We start from the raw sequence: 21,481 nt of genomic DNA on the forward strand, positions 1-21,481 counted from the left end.
TAAAAAAAAATACTTTTTTATTAATCGTTTATCAATTTAAAAAAAAACACGTAATGATGAAGAAGGGAAAAAATTAAAAGAAATAAATAGATTAATCAAGATTATTTTATTAACAATTAAAAAAGTTCATAATTTTGAAATGAAAAAGAATTTTTAAAAAATAAGTAATAATATTCTAATTAAATTAGGTATAATTTTTTAATTATTTTCCATTTTTTTCCCTATTTTCTCCTTCCTTCCTTTCTTCTCATTCTCTTCTCACTAGTAACGAAAAGCATAATGATTCCTTCTTTTTCTCCCCCTTATTTGTCTATCTCTCACTATCTTTTCATATGAAAGATTGTTAATGAAAAATTATGATTAATTAAAAGTTACATCAAGTGAAAAGTACATCATACAGTGTGATTATTGAATTATAAACGATTTTCCAGATCAAAAATTATGTTTTTTTAGTATAATACAAAAATTATCAGATAATTAAAAAAACCACTATTATAATATAAAGGTGATATCTTATTATATGAATAGTTACTTTTTTCATAAGATAATTATTAAAATAATATTTTTATATAAAAAAAATCGTATCTTGCAATATGCTAAAATGTATTTTAGCTTAATTTAATTTTAAAAAAACTTTTTTTAATTTTTTTTGTTTCTCTAAAATTTAATAGTTAGCTTACCTACTAACCATGTTTAATGTATGGACCAGTTACATGGTATGGACCTGCTAGGTTATGTGCTTCTCTTGCATTGATGGTTCCCTAACTAACAAGAAGGAAATTCTTATCTTCATCCTTCTTTCTTACTCTTACAATCGTGTGGCCAACAAAAGAAGAAAAATCTCTTACAACTGTATGTCCACAGCAGAAGGTCAATATCAACATAAAATTTTAAATCTTATGAATAAGTTTTTTATATAAAGACAAGAATGAGTTCATTATAGTTAGATTAAAGTGGGTTAAAGTACGAATTTGACGATGATTAGGCTTTTTAAAATCTTGATTGGTCTTGAAATTAATTAAATTAAAGACACTTCAATTGTGAGAGATGCAAGTAGAGGTAATTGAATAATAAATTATTTTTATTTTTTTAATTATCAATAGATGTGTGTTCGGACAGATGGTTTTGTCTGTTTAGACGGAGAATTATGTTTGTACAAACAGTTATTGGAAAACCAAGACAATTGCATCCGTTAGAAACAGACAATTATGTTTGTTAGGAACAAACATCTATATTTAATAAATAGATCATATTAGGCTTAAGTTTTGCTTTCATCATTAATTAAGTACTAACTTTAGCTATTGCCAACATGTTCATTTTATATGCATTGAATTGAATTACATTTTTTCAAATTATTTTTTGCTTGTTAATGTTTATACATAGTTTAATGGGATAAAATAAAACAAAAAAAAACCTTAATACACCTTTAAAGTATGTTTTGATCTGCTTATTTTAAATGCATTACTAGGTCGCTTTGACTTTTAGTTATCATTAGTTAATAATTATTTACAAATACGAAAAGTCATAATTACTCTCAAATAATAAAAAAAAGTATCAAAATCTAATTTAATTATCTTTTTATTAAACGTTTTTCAACTTTAAAAAAACCATGAAAAAAGGAAAAATTTTAAAGAAATAAATAGTTCAATCAAGATTATTTTATTAATAATTCAAAAAAACAACTCATAATTTTGAACTGAAATTTTTTTAAAAAATTAACAATATTCCAATTAAACTAAGTATAATTTTTTAATTGTTTTTCTTTTCTTTTTTTTTCCATTTTCTCCTTCTTTTGTTTCCTCGTGTTCTCTTCAAACTGGTATTGAAAAGCATAATGGTTCATTCTTTTTTCTTCCCCTTCTTTGTCTATTTTTCTCTTTCGATCTCCACGCATCACAATGTTGGTGTATTTTTACAATAAAAAATTTTATTTTTTCATATAAAAAACTGTAATTATTAAAAGTCTTATCAATTGAAACGAAATGTCATGTAACGTGATTATTGGATTATTAAATTATAAGTAATTTTTTATATTAAAAGTTGTCTTTTGATAAATTGACATATTACAAAAATACCTCTAAATCAAAAATTATAAAATAATTAAAAAACACCATTACAAATATATAAAGTTATCTTTTATATTATAATTCAATGATGATATTTTCAGTTATAAATAGTTATTTTTTATAAAATAATTATTAAAATAATATTTTTATTTAAAAGTCGTGTTTTACAACATATAAAGATGTATTTTACCCTAGTTTAATGATGTTTCTTTGTTTAAGAAAATGTTTTAAAAAATCAATTAATTGAATAAAAAAACTATTTAATTTTTTTTATTTATTCAAAATTTAATAAATGTATGGCCGTGTTGCATGGTATGGACCTGCCAGGCTAGCTGCTTCTCTTGCATTGATGGTTACATAACTACCAAGACTGGAAATGCCACAACAAGAAGGAATTCCTTATCTTCATCCTTCTTCCTTACCCATAAACTCTTACAATCGTGTGGCCAAAACTAAAAAATAAAAAACTCTTACGACTGTATATGCATAGCATAAAGTCAATATCAACATCAACATCAACATCAAAATCCATAATATAATATAATAAAGTAAATTAAGCTCCGATAATACATGTGAACTTAATAGTATAAACTTACGTAAGAAATTTTAAATCTTATAAATAAATAAAATGAAGAACTCATTTTATTAAAATAAGATTAAATCTTCTCTCGTGTTTAAAACATATTATGAATCTCATATACTAGAGAGACATAAAAAAGAAGAAAAAGATCCTAATACGCTAAGTCTCACAATTAATATTGGACTCCAATATTATATTTGAGCTTAATAATGTAACGAAAATTCTAAATCTTATAATAAGCGGGATTAAATCTTCTACCCTATTTAAAATTATTGAGAATCTCATTTATTTATAGACGTAGATAAGGAGAATGAAGATCTTATAGTACATAGAAATCACACAATTAATTTTATTAATATTGTTTTTGTAATCAAATCATGAATAAAAGATCAAGTATATTTTTGTATTCTAAAAATCTGTGATACAAAATTCAGGATTTAAAATCATTAGGATAAGTTTAACATAATTAAAGAAACATGAAAGAGGAAAGACCTTAAAAATAGAAAGCTAGAAAGTGAGAGACACATCAAAAAATGTTGGCTCTGAATAATGCTTAGATTTGGTGGGTCCAAGGGTCACTAAATATTTGATAATTGATACCTTTGACTATATGATTATTTAAAAATTAATTTCACGTTTCCCACATGAAAAATAGACATCAAAGAGTCAACTATAGAATAAGTAATGGAAGGCCAATCAAAATCACATGAAAGACAAATTTTGGGCACTATGTTTATGTTTCTTCGTAATACATATGAATAATAATATAATAGTCCAAAATAATCGATTTTTTTTCCATAGAAAATAATCGAATCGATCAAATTATTCTTTAAAAATTGACTAAACCAAAACCAACAAATATTTTTTCAGATATCAAGGACTAAATAATTTATCTTTAACTAAAGATTCAAAGTACTATGTAAGTTTTTTTGAAGAAATAAGCAAAAGCTATAGTACCTTTTAATGGCTAAATATGTTTCCCTGGTACGCTTTCCTAGGCCCTTGTCCTCTTCTTTTTGTACTGCCAATTGGCCCCTCATTGCCTTTTTTTGTCATGTGTTTATCTTACTTTTTTGTATTTTACCAACGATCTCCTTCATTGATCTGCTCCGGATGTTTATTTGACATTTTGAGTATGGTTTCAAGACAAAAGGTAGGTCGACAGAGAAAAGACAAAAGGTAGGTCGACAGAGAAAATAACAGAAAAGACCACGGTGTTACTGTATATAGAATACCCATAATGACACAACAAAAAGTTGCATGTAACGGTAATAATTTTTTTAAAAAAATTCAAAAAATTGTCAAATTGACGTAAAATAAGTTATAAAAAACATAACAAACTCGTGGTAGATATATATATTCATATCCAATATTAGATTTTAAACTCATAAAAGATAATAAAAAAACTTGCGATTGAAACATAAGCTATTTCGTATTTTTTTTTACTTCAATCATATTTAAGAGTGTGTAAATATAAACCAAATCAAATCAAAGTGAATTCGTTTTTTTTTTATTCGATTAGTTTAATTTTTTAAATAATTCGATCATTAGAATTAATTCGGTTCGGTTTCAATTAAGAATTTTCCTAATCGAACTTGAATAAGAATATAATGAGAATTTCACATAGAAAATAAATTATAAACTATTTATTATTGTTTTTATTTATATTTTTTAATTATTTGTTATTTGTGTGAGTATTCATCTTTTTTATTCAAACTCAAGACATCCGGACCATAACTTCTTCTTTTTTAAATGTTAGGCCTTTCAAAGCTATTTATGAAGCTGCAATGTCACACCTAACCCTACCCAAACTCCTTTTGATTGATCTATACAACCATGTTAGTTATTTATGAGCAACATCCACTCCCGCTTTCACATGGCTGGCCATTTTTATTTAGCCTTTGACCTGAACGACCAAATTCCCTGTTACCCTGATGAAGCAGAACTTTGGTCCAAGACCAAGTGGGCAGGTTTCCAAACTTTTCTTTAATACAAAAATTCCAGACACTAAAATTCTATCCAGCACAGTTATGCTGCTATCTATCCTGAGTTAAATCACAAGTGATCCCTAGTCATCAATAAAATACATTAAAAGTTCCTTTTGTAGATCCATTATTTACAATTCAATGAAAGTTATTATAATTTAAGAGTTAAGTTTTATCATATATATATAAGGATATTTTTATTTTTAAAGTTTATTACTGAAAGGAGGCTAATAATAGCTATTCAGATATCTCTCGAAATGATCATTTCATAAATTAAAAAAAAAGAAATAAAAGGAAATAGAATAATCATTTTCCGGACCTAATGTGCTATGGAAATCAAAGAACTTGTGAAGCAAAAAAAAAAAAAAAGCTTTTGTATCATATAACTTTAGCATATCATCACTGTTTTTAGTATTAGGTTAATATGGACAAACTAAAGCATACCTCTATGAATTCATCTTTATGATAGTGAAGTACTACATGGCAAGTCAAATCAAGTAAATTCCCTAGCAGTAACTGCACTGTTTTACCAACCCTTTAACCTAAAAAAATTGGACAGAGAGGAAAGCAAACCCAAGAAACATAAATGCACAGCAGAGGGAGTAGGGTGGGGTTGGTGGGAAGATCCCAATTCCCATGTCAGAAAATAAATTGAAATCTACAATTATAGTTATAGATAGATTAAACTTAATGGCAGAAGTTTATATAACAATACTCCCCTCCAGCCTCCCCAATATGCTTCTTCCAAAATCCTGTAAATCAATTAAAAAAAAAACAAAGAACTTTCCTTTTTTAGAGGGGAAAGGTTCTGCAATAACCAGAGAGCTGTTTACTCACCACTGGTTCAGCTAATAATTTCAGTTGACAGTTGTTTCCACCAGCTAGCACATGTTGCATACTGATCATTACGCTTCCAAACATAACTAGCCATCACTCTCAAAATTATTCATTCTATATCACTGTTATGTAATAACAGCCCCTTTACAAGCCGATCTGCATATCATGGCCATTTCCTCTGACAAATCTTCCTAAAAAAGGAATCCAAGTTTGACTCTACGTAGGTTTGATTATTGTTTAAACTATTATCACTAAAAGTTTGTAATGGACTCATCTGTGAAAGGGAATGGATACGGTAAGCATACAAGCAATCCCAAGATCAAAACTAAAACTCCAAGGGCAACATACTTGTCATCAGGATCAGATATTTCCTCAGAGAGTGGAGAAATTGGCCCCCTCTGCAAGAAAAATATGAGAACTACCCAGTAAAATGCAACATCATTGAACAATGACGAGATTCCTAGCAGGGCAATGGAGACTGCTGTGAAGCGAGATGAAGCCTGTACAATTAGAAACTTGGTCAATTTTAACTCTTGTCATTCCACAATACATCAATATATATATATATAAATATAAAGGAAAAAAAAAGAATTTACAGGGGATATATTCTGCATAACCAAGAAGAGTTTTGGGTGAAGGGTGTAAAGCCTGTTTGGCATGAGAATTGTGCAACTCTAATGGTTTATGTGGTTTTACTCGAAATGGGAATACCTTTCTTCCCCATATTGCTAAGGAGATTCGCCCCCCGTCTAGTTCCCCGGCAGGGATACTGTTGATGGCATTAATGAGAAGTCCAGCCCATGCCCAAATTACAAGTGGGTTAAGTGATAAAGGAGTGCCTTCCTTCAATGCATCACCTAGAAGAAGCTTTGCTGCAAAAGGTGAGAAAGCCCACAATCAGAATACGTCTTTTTCACCTGACTAAGCTAAAGCATTTGTCTAATGTTAACTTGATTGCTGAAAAATATAATGCACGAGCCGGGTAAGAACATGAATGCAAGTGCTGCACAACTTAGCAAACTAATAGAATATAAGACAGGCACTTTAGTAAAGCGCCAGAAGACCCATCACCATTCAAACATGTGTGTGAATGACGCAAAGTGTCTCTGATAGCACAAGTGCTTACCTACACCCCCCGCAAGAAATGATTCATGAAACACAGAAGCATCAACAACTACTCCAATACCATCGCTGGGTGGCACGATGAAACCTAGAAGGAATAGAACAAAACCCAAGGAAAAGCCAGCTAGAGGTCCAGCTGCTGCAACCTTCAGAAGGTCTTCACGTTTGGGTACAATAGTTTTTATCCTTGTAATGGCACCAAAAGAGCCTATCTGCCATCAAAGCAGTCCATTAGACTTGCCGCACGTATGTTTACAGAACATCAAATAGATCAGAAAATGTAAGGGCAAACGGATGCAATTTATACAAGGACCCCAGGGTCATAAGAAGCCCAGTGATACCGGTAACAAGGCTGTTTGTCATACAAATTGCTTCGGTGTGACTACTCATGTGCTCCACGTAAAGAAAGCACAGAAGTTAACCGGATAGGGATCTACATAGAAATGAAAAATTGGAAATCTGACATAGAGTGTGTCCCGATGAATGCATTACATGTTACTATAAAGAAAGAGGTAAAAGTGATGCTCTTATTTATGATTTCCACAGTAGATTGCAACAAAGATTTCTGTCTAGAGATAAGGTAACAAAAAATAGGAACTCATAAGGGAAAGGAAAACATAAGTGGGATTTTTTTAACTAAAAGATTTGTGCAGAGAACCATATATATCACCTGCCAACTGGGGACAAAGAAAGGAACACCAAGCTTAACTCCAGTGCTCTTTGCTACTAAGATGTGGCCAAATTCATGTACCCCCAGAAGAAGTGCAGTAACAAACGCTCCAGGTAGACCATCCAATAACAAGTTGAGATTATCAAATGTTGATCTGGAGCATGAAAATACCATTGGCAGTAATTACAATAAGACAAACTGAATTGATATAATGGAAAATTCTCATAATTCAAAGAACAAGGAAGCACAGTAAAATATCAGAAACCATACTGTTAGTATGCAACATAGATGATAAAAATTATCCCCACTTAAACTTTCTAATAACATGATGATGATAGAAAGGAATCCTCCCTGCGAGAGAGAGAGAGAGTGAGATAGAAGATTGAAGAATCTGTGGTCAAGAAACAGGAGCATTTTGGCCTTTGTTATGCTTTGATTATGATCACAAGAACAAGCCACAGTTAATATTTTTAAGAAGTCAGAATGAAAATTGATAGAAGAAGTCATACAATAAGTTGGACTGCAGTGAAGGGACATTTCGAAGAAGTAAGGTAAACACTGTAACCAGACCAAAAGCCCCAGCTGCAAACCACTCAGGGACCGCTGAAAAAGAAATACTTTAGATCAATGACAGGGATTCGATTTATGACAACAGTGAACTTTTATAAAATAATAGCATAGTCAACTACCAGTTGTCTCTGGTTGCAAAGTTGTTTTTGGAACAACAACTGCCACTGGTTTGTCATCTTCAGGATTGATAAGAAGAAAAAGCTTATACTGATCACCGAATTTGTTCTGTATATTGATTAAGAAGAAATTGAATAAAGAATCAGTCATTAGGCTCCACAAGAGTACAATGGAAGAAACAGAGTATACATACCTGCAACCTTGTAGATATTTTTTCATAACTTCTGGCAGCCTGTCCTCGCAGATTTCCTTTGAACAACACTCCACCCTAACAAAATTATGCAGGTAAACAAGAACATAAATTTAAAACCCACAGTTGGGAAAAAAGAGCACAATAAAACTGAATGTTCTCTTTTATCTTATTCCCAAGAACAATAAAATACTTATCCAGAGGAGACAATCAAATCTTTAACTATTATTGATCTCCATGAAAATGTTATAAACTTCAATTGCAGAAGGTTCTTATAAGGCAATCTAATTTGATTTCAGCCCCTCCAAATACAAGTTTGAAAGAAAAAGGACGGGTTAAGAAAGCCTAGAGCTGTTAAGATAGCTAACTCACCTCATATGGCTCCTGGCTCGTCACAAAGAAAGTATCAAATGCAAATACTTGATCCTTAAGAATGTCAATGGTTTCCTTTGGTATCCTCATTGTTTCATCCAGTTGCTGCGGCTGTTGAGGAAACATAGGAAGATGAAAAAGAGGAAACAGGGAAAGAAGTTCTCTCTTGTAAATTCCAGTACAGGAAGTAATACAGCATCATGATCACCTTCACACCTGGCAGAGGCGATCCACTAGTAACTTCAACATCGCCATCCTCCTGTAATAAGGGTCAAGCAAGCTAATACCTAAGTCATTCCTCTTCAAATTAAAGCCAAAAAGCAAACCAAAAAGAAAAAGCATGAGCCAAAGCTTAGAACATACAACCTCTTCTGTTCGTAGATTTGGAGGAAGAACTATGTAAAGTTCATTGATTATAAAGTATAAAGATGGCAGTTCAATGTGGGACTGATGCACTATAATAATTCACTCTGTAGGTATTAAATACCATGTAAAAGATAGACGCTTAGATATTACATGCAAGGGCCAATAGTTTCATGTAGGGTAACATAATGCCATTGTTAGGTGTTGCTATAGTTAAATAACTCTCTAGCTTTCATTGGACAAAAGCATTTTCTGTCAAGATAGAAAGGAGATTAAAAAAAACACACTCTAGTTAAGAATTTAAGGCAATGGATGTGAAACCTATCGAAAAGATCAGTTGCAAGATCTTCCTTTGAGAACCAAGTAATCAAGGGGCTGGCCTATTGCCCTATTCTGTCACCACACAAGTATTATTACACAACAGAAATTAAACTACCTGGACACCACCTTGAGCTATAGTTTCTGCACCATTATTTTTTATTTGCTCTACATTCACGGGCTGAGGATCAATCTGGGAATCATTTTGCTCTGCGGAACCAGTAGTATCTGGATTTTCTCCACCTTCATTCTCTTCTTTCTCCTACAAAACATCCAATATCTTACATCAAGAACGCTTTCTTTCCCTCCGAAAACATAAATCATCACATGTTGAGGATGTGTTCATAATTCATTCATACAAAGACCTATGCTTTAACGTGCCGCCGATAACTTCTTGAGCAGATTCATCAGTGAAAATGCAATAATTCACTTAAGCTATCATAAACATTGAAATACTCAGTAATTTTTCCTTTTAAGCAGAAATATTTACAATTCCATAAAAAAGCAGCAAAAAAATAAAAATATTAAGGAAAAAAAAACAAAGAGTACATTTAGTGATGAAGTAATCACCTTCTCATTGTTACTATCTGATTCAGTTTCTGTCTCTGTTACTCTGCAAACAATCTCTCTTCGCCTGAAAAATCTATAAAAGGAAAAAAAAAAGAAATTAATTCATTTTCATTCCTCACCAGAATCTAAAGAACAAAATCAAAAAGAAAGAAAACAGAAGTTACCTTGAGAGCTGAGAAAACTTCAAGTTCCTTAAACGACACCGTTTGGACTTAGCAAGACTTGGAGAAGCTAACAATGGCTGAAACCGAAGATCACAGCAAGAGCTACACTGCGATAACACACCAAAGTTCCCGCGAAAACTTACCGCGAAACTCATTTCTTTTTTCCCTTTTTTTCTCTCTCTCTCTCTTTTTAATCGAAATCTGAATCTCTCGAAAGAAGCTTTCTTAATTCAAACGAAGTTCCAATCCCATTGGAAGAAAATTCAAATTTCCTTTTGGTTTCTTCGGAAGTCTTATCCGTTTCGGTTCGTTGCTTCGAAGGAGAGAACCCGCGAGAACGATATTTTTTGGGGAAGATCCGAATATTGAACGGAGAACCCAGTTGGGCCAATAAGAAATGGACACGTACACAGAGTGGCTAATCTTAGATATTTCAAAAATTAAAATATTTTCAATTTTTTTCTTTTTTTCTTCTTGCCTCATTATACCATTAAATATTCAATATATTGTCAAAGATTAAACACGTCTTATTTCAATTTTAAATTTAATTTTCTAATTCGTATTTTAGAAAAACATTTTCAAAATTATAAATTATCTGGTGATTTGTGTACAAATTATCAATAAAAAATTTAAAATAAAAGGAGAAATTTTGTCTTCTAATATTTATGACCTATGTAAATTATTGTTCAGTCCTATCTATAATGTATTTATAATGATCATAATATTCGATCTTATACAATATTTGATATAATCATCAAAAGATTTTAAACATTATCTTATCTTAATTAAATTTCATTGTCTAGTTCATGTTTTAGATAAAAAAATTTAAAATTATAAAATTATCTCATGATTTCACACAAATTACATACTAAGAAAAAATTAAAATAAAAGGTACGATTTTGTTTTCTCGTGTTCTCAATATATAAAAATTATTATTCTATTTAATGCATTATTTTCAAAAAATTAAAAAAAGAACAATACAATAATTAAAATTTTCTCTCTTTAAATATGATCTTAACGAACATTTTTTGTTATTATTACTATATAGTTTAAATTTGAAATCATCCATTTATCTAAACGAGGGATGGCAATGAGAATACCCTCGACTCTACGATCTTATATATGAGTATTTTATATTTGGGTTTAAAATGGATTGAGTAACAAGTTTCATCTAAACTCGAGATTACCATTACACTCTTGCCATTTTGAGCCAGAAAAATTATTGCTTTGCTCTTCAAATTTTGAGCATTAGCCAGGAAAAACAAGTGATCATCCAAGAATTTTTATGACATCAAAGCCAATGAACTGAAAAATGGAATTGGATTTCATCTGATTGTTGACAAGATTACATTCGATACACATCATGAATGAATATTCTTCCATTGGGAATTTCCATAAGCAGAGTTTTAAGCCAAACCCCAGTGAATATGTCAGAGAATTTACAGCTGAAAAGAGTTTAGATATCCTCAGGTTTTACATCCCACCTTTGCTTTCTCTCTCTCTGTCCCCTGAGACTTAAAAGCAAGTTTTCCATTTCTTCAGCTAATGGTCCTGGTGCTAGCTCCACAAGATCCTCTTCATCATCACTGCAGATCCAGCCATAGTAAGGCCTGCGCTGCCTAGTTGAATTGCTCTCTGGCATTGGTGGGGTATGAGTAAGAGATGGAGTAGAGTGGCTAGTGCTCCCAGGAAGCTGAACAGGCTCTCTCACGGGGCCTCCTGCTTCGACTGATGGGAGATATTTACCAACATGAAAACAAGGGTATTTACAGTGTGAAGATAACGAAATTCATTGGTAAGTTCAGATGCAATTCTGCATATTGGAACAAGTTGCATGATTGTTTAATGTGTCAATAGTAACATGCCTATGCAAGTTGAATACAATAAGGTAGAGAAGTGTATTTTTCCCAAGTTTTTCATTCATTTATTAGGTCCTATATGAAATGCATCTCCATGTTTCTCAAATTTATAAGTCACAAACTGCTACTTGATTCAATCGATTCAAAAAAAATTGACCAAAACCTGTAATTTTCAACGGGAAAAATGGGAAGACTGGTTACCAGATTCATTTGTCAGGTTTGCAGTGCCCAAAGCCTCATTAGTCTCTGATGCAGGGTCCAAGCCATTGCTGACCTGCAACGCGATGTTGGGAGGATTCACATCAGAGCATGCAAGTGCAAGAGTCCCACCACAGGCCTCTGATGCAGGGTCCAAGCCATTGCTGACCTGCAATGCGGTGTTGGGAGGATTCACATCAGAGCATGCAAGTGCAAGAGTCCCACCACAGGTCTCTGATGCAGGGTCCAAGTCATTGCCGATCTGCAATCCGGTGTTGGGAGGGTTCACATCAGAGCATGCAAGTGAAAGAGTCCCACCAGAAGTCTCAGCAGCTGGTTCCTTGGAATTACTTGTTTCTCCTCCATTGTCCTTCAAAACAGGATTGAAACAAATTAATCTTGAAAATAGTCAATGAAACTAACAATATGCTTGCTGGCAATGTTAGCATGTGTTCTGTAATCTGTATAACCAGTAGCCACCTTCCCTCCCAAAGGGAGGCCCCAAGCTCAAAACCTCCAAAATGATGGAAAAGGGTAAATCGCTGATCAGTTCTATGAAGCCATATGATCATCAGAAACTCCCAAAGAAGAAAACAATTAAGCAATCCAGAAAGCAGCACAAACAATACATGAGCAACAGATAGGAAGGAGCATATCAGCCAAGAAAGATTGGAAGAAAATCAGTTGATGAGGGAAGACAACAAACATAAGGACCAGACATCTAACTCCTCAAAACACCATGAATCCTAAGAATTTCAGCTTTTCGCAAAAAGAATTACAAAATGCAAGCTTTATAAGAAGCAGAAAACGAATAAAGCTTTCACCTTTTCAAGTATAGCTTCTATCAGAACCTTGTAAGCAGCATCCTCAATGAAGGGCCACCCTTCTTCCCCATACACCTAAATCACAAACAAACGCACAAAAGTTCCCTTCTTTTTAGCTTGTTTCCTTAATCAGAAAACAGAACCTCAAACTTCTAAAGCAAATTTTTTTTCTTTAAGATAAGGAAAGGAAACCCACTTTTAGGAGTTCCTTGATGGTTTTGACAACCAAGTTGTTAGGGAATCCAAATGGCTTCATTGCATCAGTGGCTGCAGCCATTCTTGTATTAGACCTCTGCAACAGAGAGAAAAAACAGAGCAAAATTTTTAAAAAAAGAAAGAAAACACTGAAAACAAGGACCTGAAAGATAAACAGTGAAATAATAAGGAAAAAAAAAAAGACGGAAGACTGAAGAAAACAACTTTTCTTGAAATGTGAGTGAAGATGGTTTGATAGGAATCAAAAATGAGAAAAAAGAAAGGACAATGGAAGAAACTACCTTTCTTGAACGTCCTCTTGGAGCCATCACTATCTTTCTTTTGCCTCTCTCACTCTCACTCTTTTGACACTGAGGAAAAATAGAAACTTTATAAAGCACTCAGCTTGGTTTTTAGCCCGAGAGAGAAGGTGGCAAAGAGGAGCTATACAGCCTGCAAGGCAGAGTGAGTAACAAACCAAATATGGGGAAGAAAAGTTTACTTTGTTTTTTTTGTACACGTGTAACCATGGGAGTAGTCCAAAGTATTCACGGTTGAGATAAAGAGCCAACACAGCTAAAAGCAAAAATGAAGGGGCTTGATCATGCCACTTCCACCGTGGGTGGTGGCTGGCTCCGACAGAAAATGGGTCATCAAAACAGTTGGTTTCATTGTAGTAGCTGTATTTGGATGTTGATTATGGAAGCTTGAACTCTGCCTTCAACTCTCACCAAAGTTTTAGTACCAAAAGAAAATGAGTTTAGTAATGCAGAAGATCAAACTGGACAGGTAATCAGAACTGCCAACGGCTGGTGTTTTAAGTAGACAAGAGATTCCAAGGTTTCTGGCTCTGAATTGGGTGGGAATCCACTGTTCATGGCGATTGCATGTGCAATGTGACTCCTGCTGATGAAGATAAATTGTGGGAGAGGGAATCTGTCTTTTCAACTATATCTTGTGAAGCTTTCATCATTTGAGATGCTAAGCATACTGTCCATTGCTGGTCACGGGCTAGTTATGAGAGGAGAGGGCAAGCATGGGAAATCTAGGTAATGGTAAAATCACTGATATGCATACATGTTACACTTCAATCTGCAAAAAGAAGCATTAGCAGGTGGCAGCTGACACATTTTAATGGTTGAAAACCATTTCAAACCACCATAAATCTATTATAGTTCATGAGTTTTTTTTAAGGTATTAAGCCAAAATCCATATAACAATCAGAATCAGAAAAGTTCTGTACCAAATCACTGCTCACTGAATGAGTAACATCTGACAGAATATCTCCAGTGAAGTCTGTCAAAATGTTGGTCTGACCCACAAGTTAGTACTTGCAAAGGGAAATAGAAGAACAACCCAATCTGCAATCCTATGTAAGGTTCAAGCAAATGGGCCAAATCTAATATCTTTAGATTCCATTAAGGAAACCCATATCCTCCATTCTCCATGCAACAGCTAAGCCCACATAACAAAGCCTGCCATAACAGAACTAAGACCCCAAAGAAATGGACGAGAAGAAGAAAAGTGGGGAAAGAAAAATGTAAAGAATTGATGTGTACTATTACAAATCACGCCCATGCTTAGTTCAAATCTTAAGCTTTGAGGGGGACCCTCTTTAGGCTTCCAAGTCAAAAGAATACAAAAGTGGAAATATGATTAACACTATCATGAAATAGACTCTTTTGTGTCAAGCATTGTGAGCTAATTTCATTTTTTTTAATGCACTTTAATATGAGGAAAAAAAAAGTTAAAAAAAAAAAAAAAGCCCCTTGCCTTTGATAAAGGGAAAAAGAGCTTTTGAAAATGAAGAAATTCGTGTGATCCTTGGGTCTCTCTCTCTCTCTTTCTCGAAACACACGTTTTTTAAAAATTTCTTCTTAAGCAAACGTCATCTCGCAGTCTCTCATCATATGATAAACACACTATTTTAATAATTAAAATATAAAAAATAAAATTGTCTAATTGTTATTTTAAAAAATGAATAATTAAAATTTAATAGGTAAAGATATGATAAGACTATCACGTTCGCGTGTTTTAAACGTATCATGGAACTGGGACTCATGAACATGCATCAGCAGCAAAGGTTCACAGGCACGGGGGATGGGGACAAAGATTGAAAGGAACATACACCCGAAGACAGTGAAAACAGCCATTTCAGCAAACCCCAAATCTAGGGGCCCCTTTGCCAATTAGCTCCAAATTTGACCAGCTGAAACACATGAGACGGTCAAAAGGAATTTGCACTTGAGATTGCAAACTGTAATCATATGATTTGGATTGATATGAGCTCACATGCCAAGAGGGGTTCCAAGAGAGAGAAGGCAGCAAATGTTTACAAGCCATGTGAAGGAGAATAGCAGCTTGAAAAGATTTACCCTTTGCTTCTTCCCATTGACAAAAATATAGAATACTGAGGAAATACAACCCATTCAGAGTTCACCAACTAGTTGTAGCAAAAGGTAGAACAAAAGAGATGGACACTACAGCACACTGCATGTATGGGAGGAGGTGCAGATGCCTCCCAGGAGTATAATACAAGAGAAAAAGATGCTATAATGCGCTGTAATTGGAATGAGAAAATAACAAAAAATACTTCAGTGATGCTTTGATGATGGTGAGGGTGGGCATTGGTAGCACTTGGCAAAGAGCCCGAATGTATCGACTTGTTTGATGAAGTTTGTCATACTAGCCCAACCTCCCAATCCAAAGCCAACTACGAAGACCCAAACCACAATGAATGTGTTCACAGCATACACTGCTGTCCAGCTTGGGAGGAAGAAAGGAGGCTTCTCAGCTGCATTCTGCTCACACAAGAAATTACCAAAAGAACAAACAAAGTAAGTTGATAATTAATGTGAGGAATAAGACCTTGATGGTTTAGCCTACCAGCTAACTTTCTAAGATGTGGCCAGCACAAAAATTTAAACCGAGTGATAAAGATTTGCCACCAACCCTCATCTTTGTTTCATACACTGTGTGTATATTTACTGTTAAATCCACTGGTGGGGCAAGAATCATAGTGACTTATGAGGTGAAATTGACCTACAACCTTACATTGTATCGAAATAGTACTACTAGTTTTTGAACATGACACAGCACCTAGTTGATTCACAGCCTCTTTGAAAACGATTTTGTTGTAAGGACAGGAAATTGTGAAGAGTTGAACACAAGACTGGTGTATTAACTATAGTGGGAATTGGAAACTCCCCTGACTTGTCACAAACAGCTGAAAACCTTGCATGATTGCTTGTATAGATCATATGTAGTTAGTTACTAGGAATTATTACATGTAGCAATCAGGATGATCTAATCAGGTAAGCCAATAATCGATGAGGACCCTTCATTGGGCATGTCCTACAGACCAAGGTACCTCTTAAGCATCAAAATTACCTCAGGTATCTATCAGAACTCATCTGATCATTATGGTTAGGAAAGGATGGCTCATAATGATAGAGTAGCAACATTATTGTGGCATTCGACAATGCCAGCCGGATTGCACAAAACATTTGCTTAGAAGATTACGATAAGAAATGAAGAAACTGGACCATTTTCAGGATTTACCTGTCGGGCAGAGGCTGATTTATAAGTGAGCATATGAGCCAAGGCAGGGATGATGTAGACAGTGAAGCTGACCAGAAGAGATCCTACAGCCGAGTTAATGGGACCAAAGAAAGGAAATATGATAGCCAAGAACCAGATAGGTATCACCACAGGTAACCGGCATACTGCCCTCAAACATATGCTCTTTGTATCATGCATCCCCACCACTTTCTCCCACACAAAGTACAATGGCGTACACGCAAACCCAAATGTAATAAACTGCAAAACAATTGATCATGTCAATCTAAGTAATCCAATAAGGTTACGATAGCATTAAAAAAATTAGTTTTGTAGGATATCCATAAACCTGGTGAATTAACATTAGCACAACTGCTGCATCACGCCACCCAGAGCGTGGAAGGAGTGAAAAGGCATTGGAATGGTTAAGGAGTTGATCACCGAAAGCCCAATACACAGCAGCAGCAGATGGAATGGTTAGCGTGAAAACATAGAGAGTGGCCAATAGGTATATGTACTTGAATTTCTGAGGTTTCCACATTGCATGCATAATTTCACTGCAAACAGAAAAATTTTTGTCCAAAACTCAGTTCTACTCAACTGCAAATAATAATGGTTTAGTCAAAGGTGTGACCAAAGGGACCAGGGTTGCCACTTTATAATAAGGTTAGAGAATATGTCTAAAGATCTCCTAAAGCTAAACAAAAAAAAAAGAAGCCATGGTTAAAGCAGCAGAGGACCCCTGCAATTATCATGCTGCAAACCCCACTCAAGCAAGTGGATTTCAAAAAGCTCAAGCCAGCCAAGAGTACAAGTTTTCATTATTTCAACACTTGATCAAATTCCTTTTTCCCTGTTGTATTTAATTTTTGATGATTTTCACCCAAGTTGATGCACACATTTATAACCAGCTGAACTGGTAACCAACCAGGATTGATGATTCTGCAGCAAAATGTTTACTAAGGAATTTACTGCAACTTTTGACTAACACAGGAGACAAGAAAGGTACCAACCCAGAAGAATTGATTCAAGGGCAACTTTACCCAGTGACAGAATATCAATGAATTTGTTTCTTAAACTAGTCTCTTTCTCAAATCCCAAAAATGGGAAGCAAAAGCTGCCAATAGGATCCTACTGTAACCAATATTTTACTGCAGTTGCAAAGTTTCTGTTCAATAAAATAAAGCAAAAAATTATATTGTTTTAGGAACTGTAGCAATAATAATAACACCTACACAGTGACAGCATGTCCGCCGAAAGTATAGAGGATATTGGTGGCGCCAGTGAAGTACAAAACCAACTTCGTTGGACCTTGGTGAGTTACACCCTCCACCTGTTAAGGAAAGAGAGGTGAAACTAGAAGAGGTTAAAAAGAAAGAGATCAAATTTAAAAACTGAGGAAAGATCAGAACCCTTTCTTTGTTTTTACCTGGCCATGGACAAAGGCTGCGATGGTCAGATACCAAGCAGTGTAGGTGGTCATGCCGAGCCCCAGAAAAGACCAGATTCTATAGTTGTGAAATGAGGGGATGAAGACTGTGGTAGCACAGCAAGCTCCAAAGATATAAGTCCATGTCCTCTTGTCTAACTTGTCATTTATGTAATATATGTTGCTGTAATCAACTCATACAAACATCAGAAATCAGTTGGTTGAAGCCAAACCCCAGTTTGAGTAATCCATCAAAGTCTAAAATTTAATTAAAAAAAGTTGGGGGATAATTCAAGAAATGGGACCTGGCACAGGCTATAAGCTGAATGACAGATCCAAAGAGCAGAAAAGTGCAGTTAAAAGCCAATCCAACAGCTTTCCAGTAAGGTCCCAAGAGACCATCCAACACTTCAAACCACTGCATGTAAAAAAAAAAAAAAAATATTTAAGGATGATATGTGAAATTGTTTTTTTTTTTAAGGGTCTTTTGATATTGAAAAGCTAACCTGTATGACATGGTTCTTGAAGCTGACATTCTCTTTCTCCTTTCTGCTTCGGTACTCAATATAGAGAACACTGATGAGATAAGCAGTCCAGCTTCCAAGAAAGCCATAAAAAATCTGCAGAATAATCCCCGAAAGCATTCCCATTTGAGAGAAAGAATATGGTAGTGTTAACAGAACTTGAGCCACCTGCAACCCCACCACCAAAAAAAGAAGAAGAAAGAATCTTTTGTCAGCTAAAAAAAAAGGGAAATAGTTTTACACTGCTTTGATTACAATTTTGAGTTGAGATTTAGTACCTGATTTGAAGCACAGCTAAACCAGGCATCATAAACAGAACCACCATGCCAAAGAAGGCTCTTAACACTGAAGATGGAATGATCTCCCTTCTCTTCCTCTTTCTCTTCATGTTCAGAAGCCTCATTAAAGCTTGGAACGATTGCTTCCTCAGCCTGTTTCTGTCCTGACATTGCTTCACTTCTCTAAAGATCAAAATCAAACACAAAATCAAACCAAACACACAAGCCAAAACCAAGGAAGAAGACACAAAAGCAAGCAACTTTAGACCATGAACCTCAAATATTTTTTACTATGTTACTTTATTTCAAGGAAGCCTATTGGCTTATAATGGAGAGAAGTAGAGAAAGAAAAAAAGAGATTCTTGACAAATGTGAGACAACCCGAAAATCAGCTCAGCCTCTAACTTCTCTCGAAGAAAGAGTGACAGAGAAAGAGAGTGTGTCTGTGTGTGTTTTTCTCGTTTTACCTTTAAAAGCAAGAAACCACAGTTTTTGGGTAGCTGTTACAGCTTTAAATTTTCTGGTTCACCAGGATGTTAAATTTATATCTCAGAAACACTTGTAATTCATAAATGACTTAACAAGAAGACAGAAGAATCCCAGCTTCAAAAAGAAGCCTTAACTCCAAGGTTGGCAGTGCCTTAACTCTCTCAAAAAGCCAGCTAACAACCCTTTCAAATGCTTGTTGTACTACCAAAAATCATTTCTTTCACACTCAAAAATCCAACAAGCAATAAAGAGCTTCCCTTTCCTTCTCTTGAAGAAGAACGAAACAACCCCTTTTTTTTCTCTTTTGAAAAACGAGATCTGCCCGGGAAAAGCACCACCTGAGAAAGGCAAAATAGGGTACTAGTAGCTGCTAACTAGGAAACTAGGGAAGCTAGCTTTGCTTGCTTCCTTTTTCAGTGCTTTTAAGCAAACAAAAACAAGAAGAACAACAAATCTTTTCCTCTCTTTTTTTTCAAACTCTGTGTCTGAGTTTTCTGTTAAGACATATGAGTGGCAGAGAGATCTTTTTAGCTTCTTCTTTTCACACGGTATGTATTCTCTCACTCTGTTTCATAGTCTCTCTGGGTGTTGTCTCAGTTACTATATCCCGATACCCTATGAAAATAAGCCTTTTTAAATGGTTTAATTCATTGGGTACAGATCCAAACCTGAAGTAACAGTACCAAAATATTAACTTTTTTTTTCTTTTAACTCAAAATTTTCTCCTACTTTTAATTCCAATGCTAATGATTCATATAACTTTTGGTAAAAAGTCCACTCAATTTTCATTCCAAGAACAAAAAGGCAAAAAAAGAATTAAACCCAACATTCACATTTACGTGTTTCATTACAATTGTTAATGAAATTACTTACTTCTTGTTTGCTTAATCTACCCTTTTTTCATCATTGGAGAAATGCCTTAGGATAGAGTGTTTGGTGTTCCTATGATTTTGTATGGCAATTGCTTATGGAAGAAAACTTCATGATTTTGCAGTGTTGTTTGTTTAAACTTAAATTACTTCTAATAATAACTCTTAACATATACAGGAAAAGAAAAATTTGTTGACAGGCAAGATAAAAGGAAAGTAAAGAAAGAAAAACAAATAAATGGTCATAATAGATCAAAAGCATCATCATGATCATAAACTGCATAGCTTCTGCTAGTAGTCATAACTCCTAAAATGAAATTGTAAATTAATCACTAGCACTTCATAGCTACAAGCCTACAGCCATGATTGCCATAGCATCATCAATCACCAACATCAACATAAAAAAATTAAACAAAAAACAAAGCTTGTCCAAACGATATTCATTGATCAATATGTTCCCTTGCCTTTGTTCAGCCAAAGAAAGAAGCCACTTAAATTTCAGGGTAAGTAAATTTTAATCCAAATTACAGCATAAGATCTGATCAAATTTCTACATTTGATGTTGTTTTCTAAGGTACAATGCCATTGACAAAATTATAGAAGAAACAATGAATCTTTGATGATGATCAATGGTATGGTAAGATGTCAGGGAGGAAAAGGGTTCTTTCTGCTTTCTGTCAACCCTTACCATCAATGCTTTAATTTGTCCAATAACAATTAATGGAAGCAAAACAAATTGCCTTTTCGGCTAAGCCAACTGATTATTGACCAACAAATAATTTTGCCATTTGAATCAAAATGTCAAAATCTGATATCATCAGCATTTAGCAGTAAAACCACCAAATCCTAAAACCTTAGGAAATGTATAATCAAGCATGGAAGTTTAGTCCTCTCACGTATCTTATCTCTACCAACCACTTCCTTGTTCAATTGTGGGGGTTTAGTCTTATAAACTAGCTAGTTGGTTAAGGTAGGAAAAATGGAGGAAAGATGGCAAAAAAGGTAAGAGAAATGGGATTAATATTTGACATAATTATGTTTTTCATTTACAAAATTTTACGTATAAATAGAAATTATAATCATAACCGAATAATCTTTCTTCAAAAATAAAATTACGCGTGACTTTACCACGACTTTTTCTTGGTTAATTTTTGGGAATTGATAAAATAATAAGTGAATGCTCTTGAGTGTTGCTTATTATTCATTATGGTCTGCATGCAAAGAGAGAGAGAGTTCTCTAGAAATAAAATTAAAGAGACAAATACTCATGGTTCTTGCCACTTCTTTGAATGACTATCATGCCATAATAATCCACGGCAAGGGAAGAAAAGAGG

The 21,481-nt window shown here is 34.1% G+C and overlaps 3 protein-coding genes across 8 annotated transcripts; all 3 read right to left on the reverse strand.

Moving 5' to 3' along the window:
• Nucleotides 1-5,088: 5,088 nt before the first annotated feature.
• EGY2 (ethylene-dependent gravitropism-deficient and yellow-green-like 2) lies at nt 5,089-10,242 on the reverse strand. Its single transcript, XM_021439978.2, has 12 exons — nt 9,925-10,242; nt 9,761-9,833; nt 9,309-9,452; nt 8,718-8,768; nt 8,510-8,620; nt 8,141-8,215; nt 7,950-8,055; nt 7,770-7,863; nt 7,261-7,414; nt 6,595-6,802; nt 6,180-6,340; nt 5,089-5,968 (listed from the first exon to the last, which is right to left on the reverse strand). Exons 1-12 carry the CDS (start codon nt 10,077-10,079, stop codon nt 5,720-5,722), a joined length of 1,581 nt encoding a protein of 526 aa, XP_021295653.1. The 5' UTR covers nt 10,080-10,242; the 3' UTR covers nt 5,089-5,719.
• Nucleotides 10,243-11,284: 1,042 nt separating this feature from the next.
• On the reverse strand, nt 11,285-15,396 carry LOC110424940 (uncharacterized). 3 transcript variants are annotated; one of them, XM_021439661.2, is made up of 5 exons: nt 15,129-15,217; nt 13,002-13,097; nt 12,806-12,880; nt 11,985-12,351; nt 11,285-11,652 (listed from the first exon to the last, which is right to left on the reverse strand). In XM_021439661.2, the coding sequence occupies exons 2-5, from the start codon at nt 13,080-13,082 to the stop codon at nt 11,381-11,383; spliced, it is 795 nt and encodes a 264-aa protein (XP_021295336.1). In that variant the 5' UTR covers nt 13,083-13,097; nt 15,129-15,217; the 3' UTR covers nt 11,285-11,380. The 3 variants fall into 3 exon arrangements, with proteins under 3 accessions (XP_021295336.1, XP_021295339.1, XP_021295335.1); XM_021439664.2 differs by lacking the exon at nt 15,129-15,217 and adding an exon at nt 14,244-14,812; XM_021439660.2 differs by lacking the exon at nt 15,129-15,217 and adding an exon at nt 15,293-15,396 and having other exon boundaries at nt 11,287-11,652.
• LOC110424938 (auxin transporter-like protein 2) lies at nt 15,362-19,890 on the reverse strand. 4 transcript variants are annotated; one of them, XM_021439658.1, is made up of 9 exons: nt 19,436-19,890; nt 18,790-18,972; nt 18,494-18,679; nt 18,293-18,405; nt 17,988-18,171; nt 17,794-17,891; nt 16,908-17,115; nt 16,562-16,819; nt 15,362-15,801 (listed from the first exon to the last, which is right to left on the reverse strand). In XM_021439658.1, exons 2-9 carry the CDS (start codon nt 18,958-18,960, stop codon nt 15,595-15,597), a joined length of 1,425 nt encoding a protein of 474 aa, XP_021295333.1. In that variant the 5' UTR covers nt 18,961-18,972; nt 19,436-19,890; the 3' UTR covers nt 15,362-15,594. The 4 variants fall into 4 exon arrangements, with proteins under 4 accessions (XP_021295333.1, XP_021295332.1, XP_021295331.1 ...); XM_021439657.1 differs by having other exon boundaries at nt 19,413-19,890; XM_021439656.1 differs by having other exon boundaries at nt 19,372-19,890.
• Nucleotides 19,891-21,481: the final 1,591 nt, after the last annotated feature.

The sequence above is a fragment of the Theobroma umbraticum genome, unplaced genomic scaffold (genome assembly GCF_002168275.2).
Source record: "Theobroma umbraticum cultivar Fairchild unplaced genomic scaffold, ASM216827v3 scaffold_81.0, whole genome shotgun sequence".
Taxonomy (NCBI): domain Eukaryota; kingdom Viridiplantae; phylum Streptophyta; class Magnoliopsida; order Malvales; family Malvaceae; genus Theobroma; species Theobroma umbraticum.

What these genes read in the sequence shown, in the direction of transcription:
- EGY2 (XM_021439978.2), bottom strand. Translation starts at nt 10,079, where the DNA reads ATGAGTTTCGCGGTAAGTTTTCGCGGGAACTTTGGTGTGTTATCGCAG. An exon ending in CGAGCCAGGAGCCATATGAG is followed by an intron (nt 8,216 to 8,509) that starts GTGAGTTAGCTA and finishes TAATTTTGTTAG; the next exon opens with GGTGGAGTGTTGTTCAAAGG. An exon ending in ATTTCTTGCGGGGGGTGTAG is followed by an intron (nt 6,341 to 6,594) that starts GTAAGCACTTGT and finishes CACCTTTTGCAG; the next exon opens with CAAAGCTTCTTCTAGGTGAT.
- LOC110424940 (XM_021439660.2), bottom strand. Translation starts at nt 15,343, where the DNA reads ATGGCTTGTAAACATTTGCTGCCTTCTCTCTCTTGGAACCCCTCTTGG. An exon ending in CCATCAAGGAACTCCTAAAA is followed by an intron (nt 12,881 to 13,001) that starts GTGGGTTTCCTT and finishes TTTGTGATTTAG; the next exon opens with GTGTATGGGGAAGAAGGGTG. An exon ending in AAACCTGACAAATGAATCTG is followed by an intron (nt 11,653 to 11,984) that starts GTAACCAGTCTT and finishes ATCTCCCATCAG; the next exon opens with TCGAAGCAGGAGGCCCCGTG.
- LOC110424938 (XM_021439658.1), bottom strand. Translation starts at nt 18,960, where the DNA reads ATGTCAGGACAGAAACAGGCTGAGGAAGCAATCGTTCCAAGCTTTAAT. An exon ending in CAGCCTTTGTCCATGGCCAG is followed by an intron (nt 17,892 to 17,987) that starts GTAAAAACAAAG and finishes TTTCCTTAACAG; the next exon opens with GTGGAGGGTGTAACTCACCA. An exon ending in GGCGGACATGCTGTCACTGT is followed by an intron (nt 17,116 to 17,793) that starts GTAGGTGTTATT and finishes TTCTGTTTGCAG; the next exon opens with TGAAATTATGCATGCAATGT.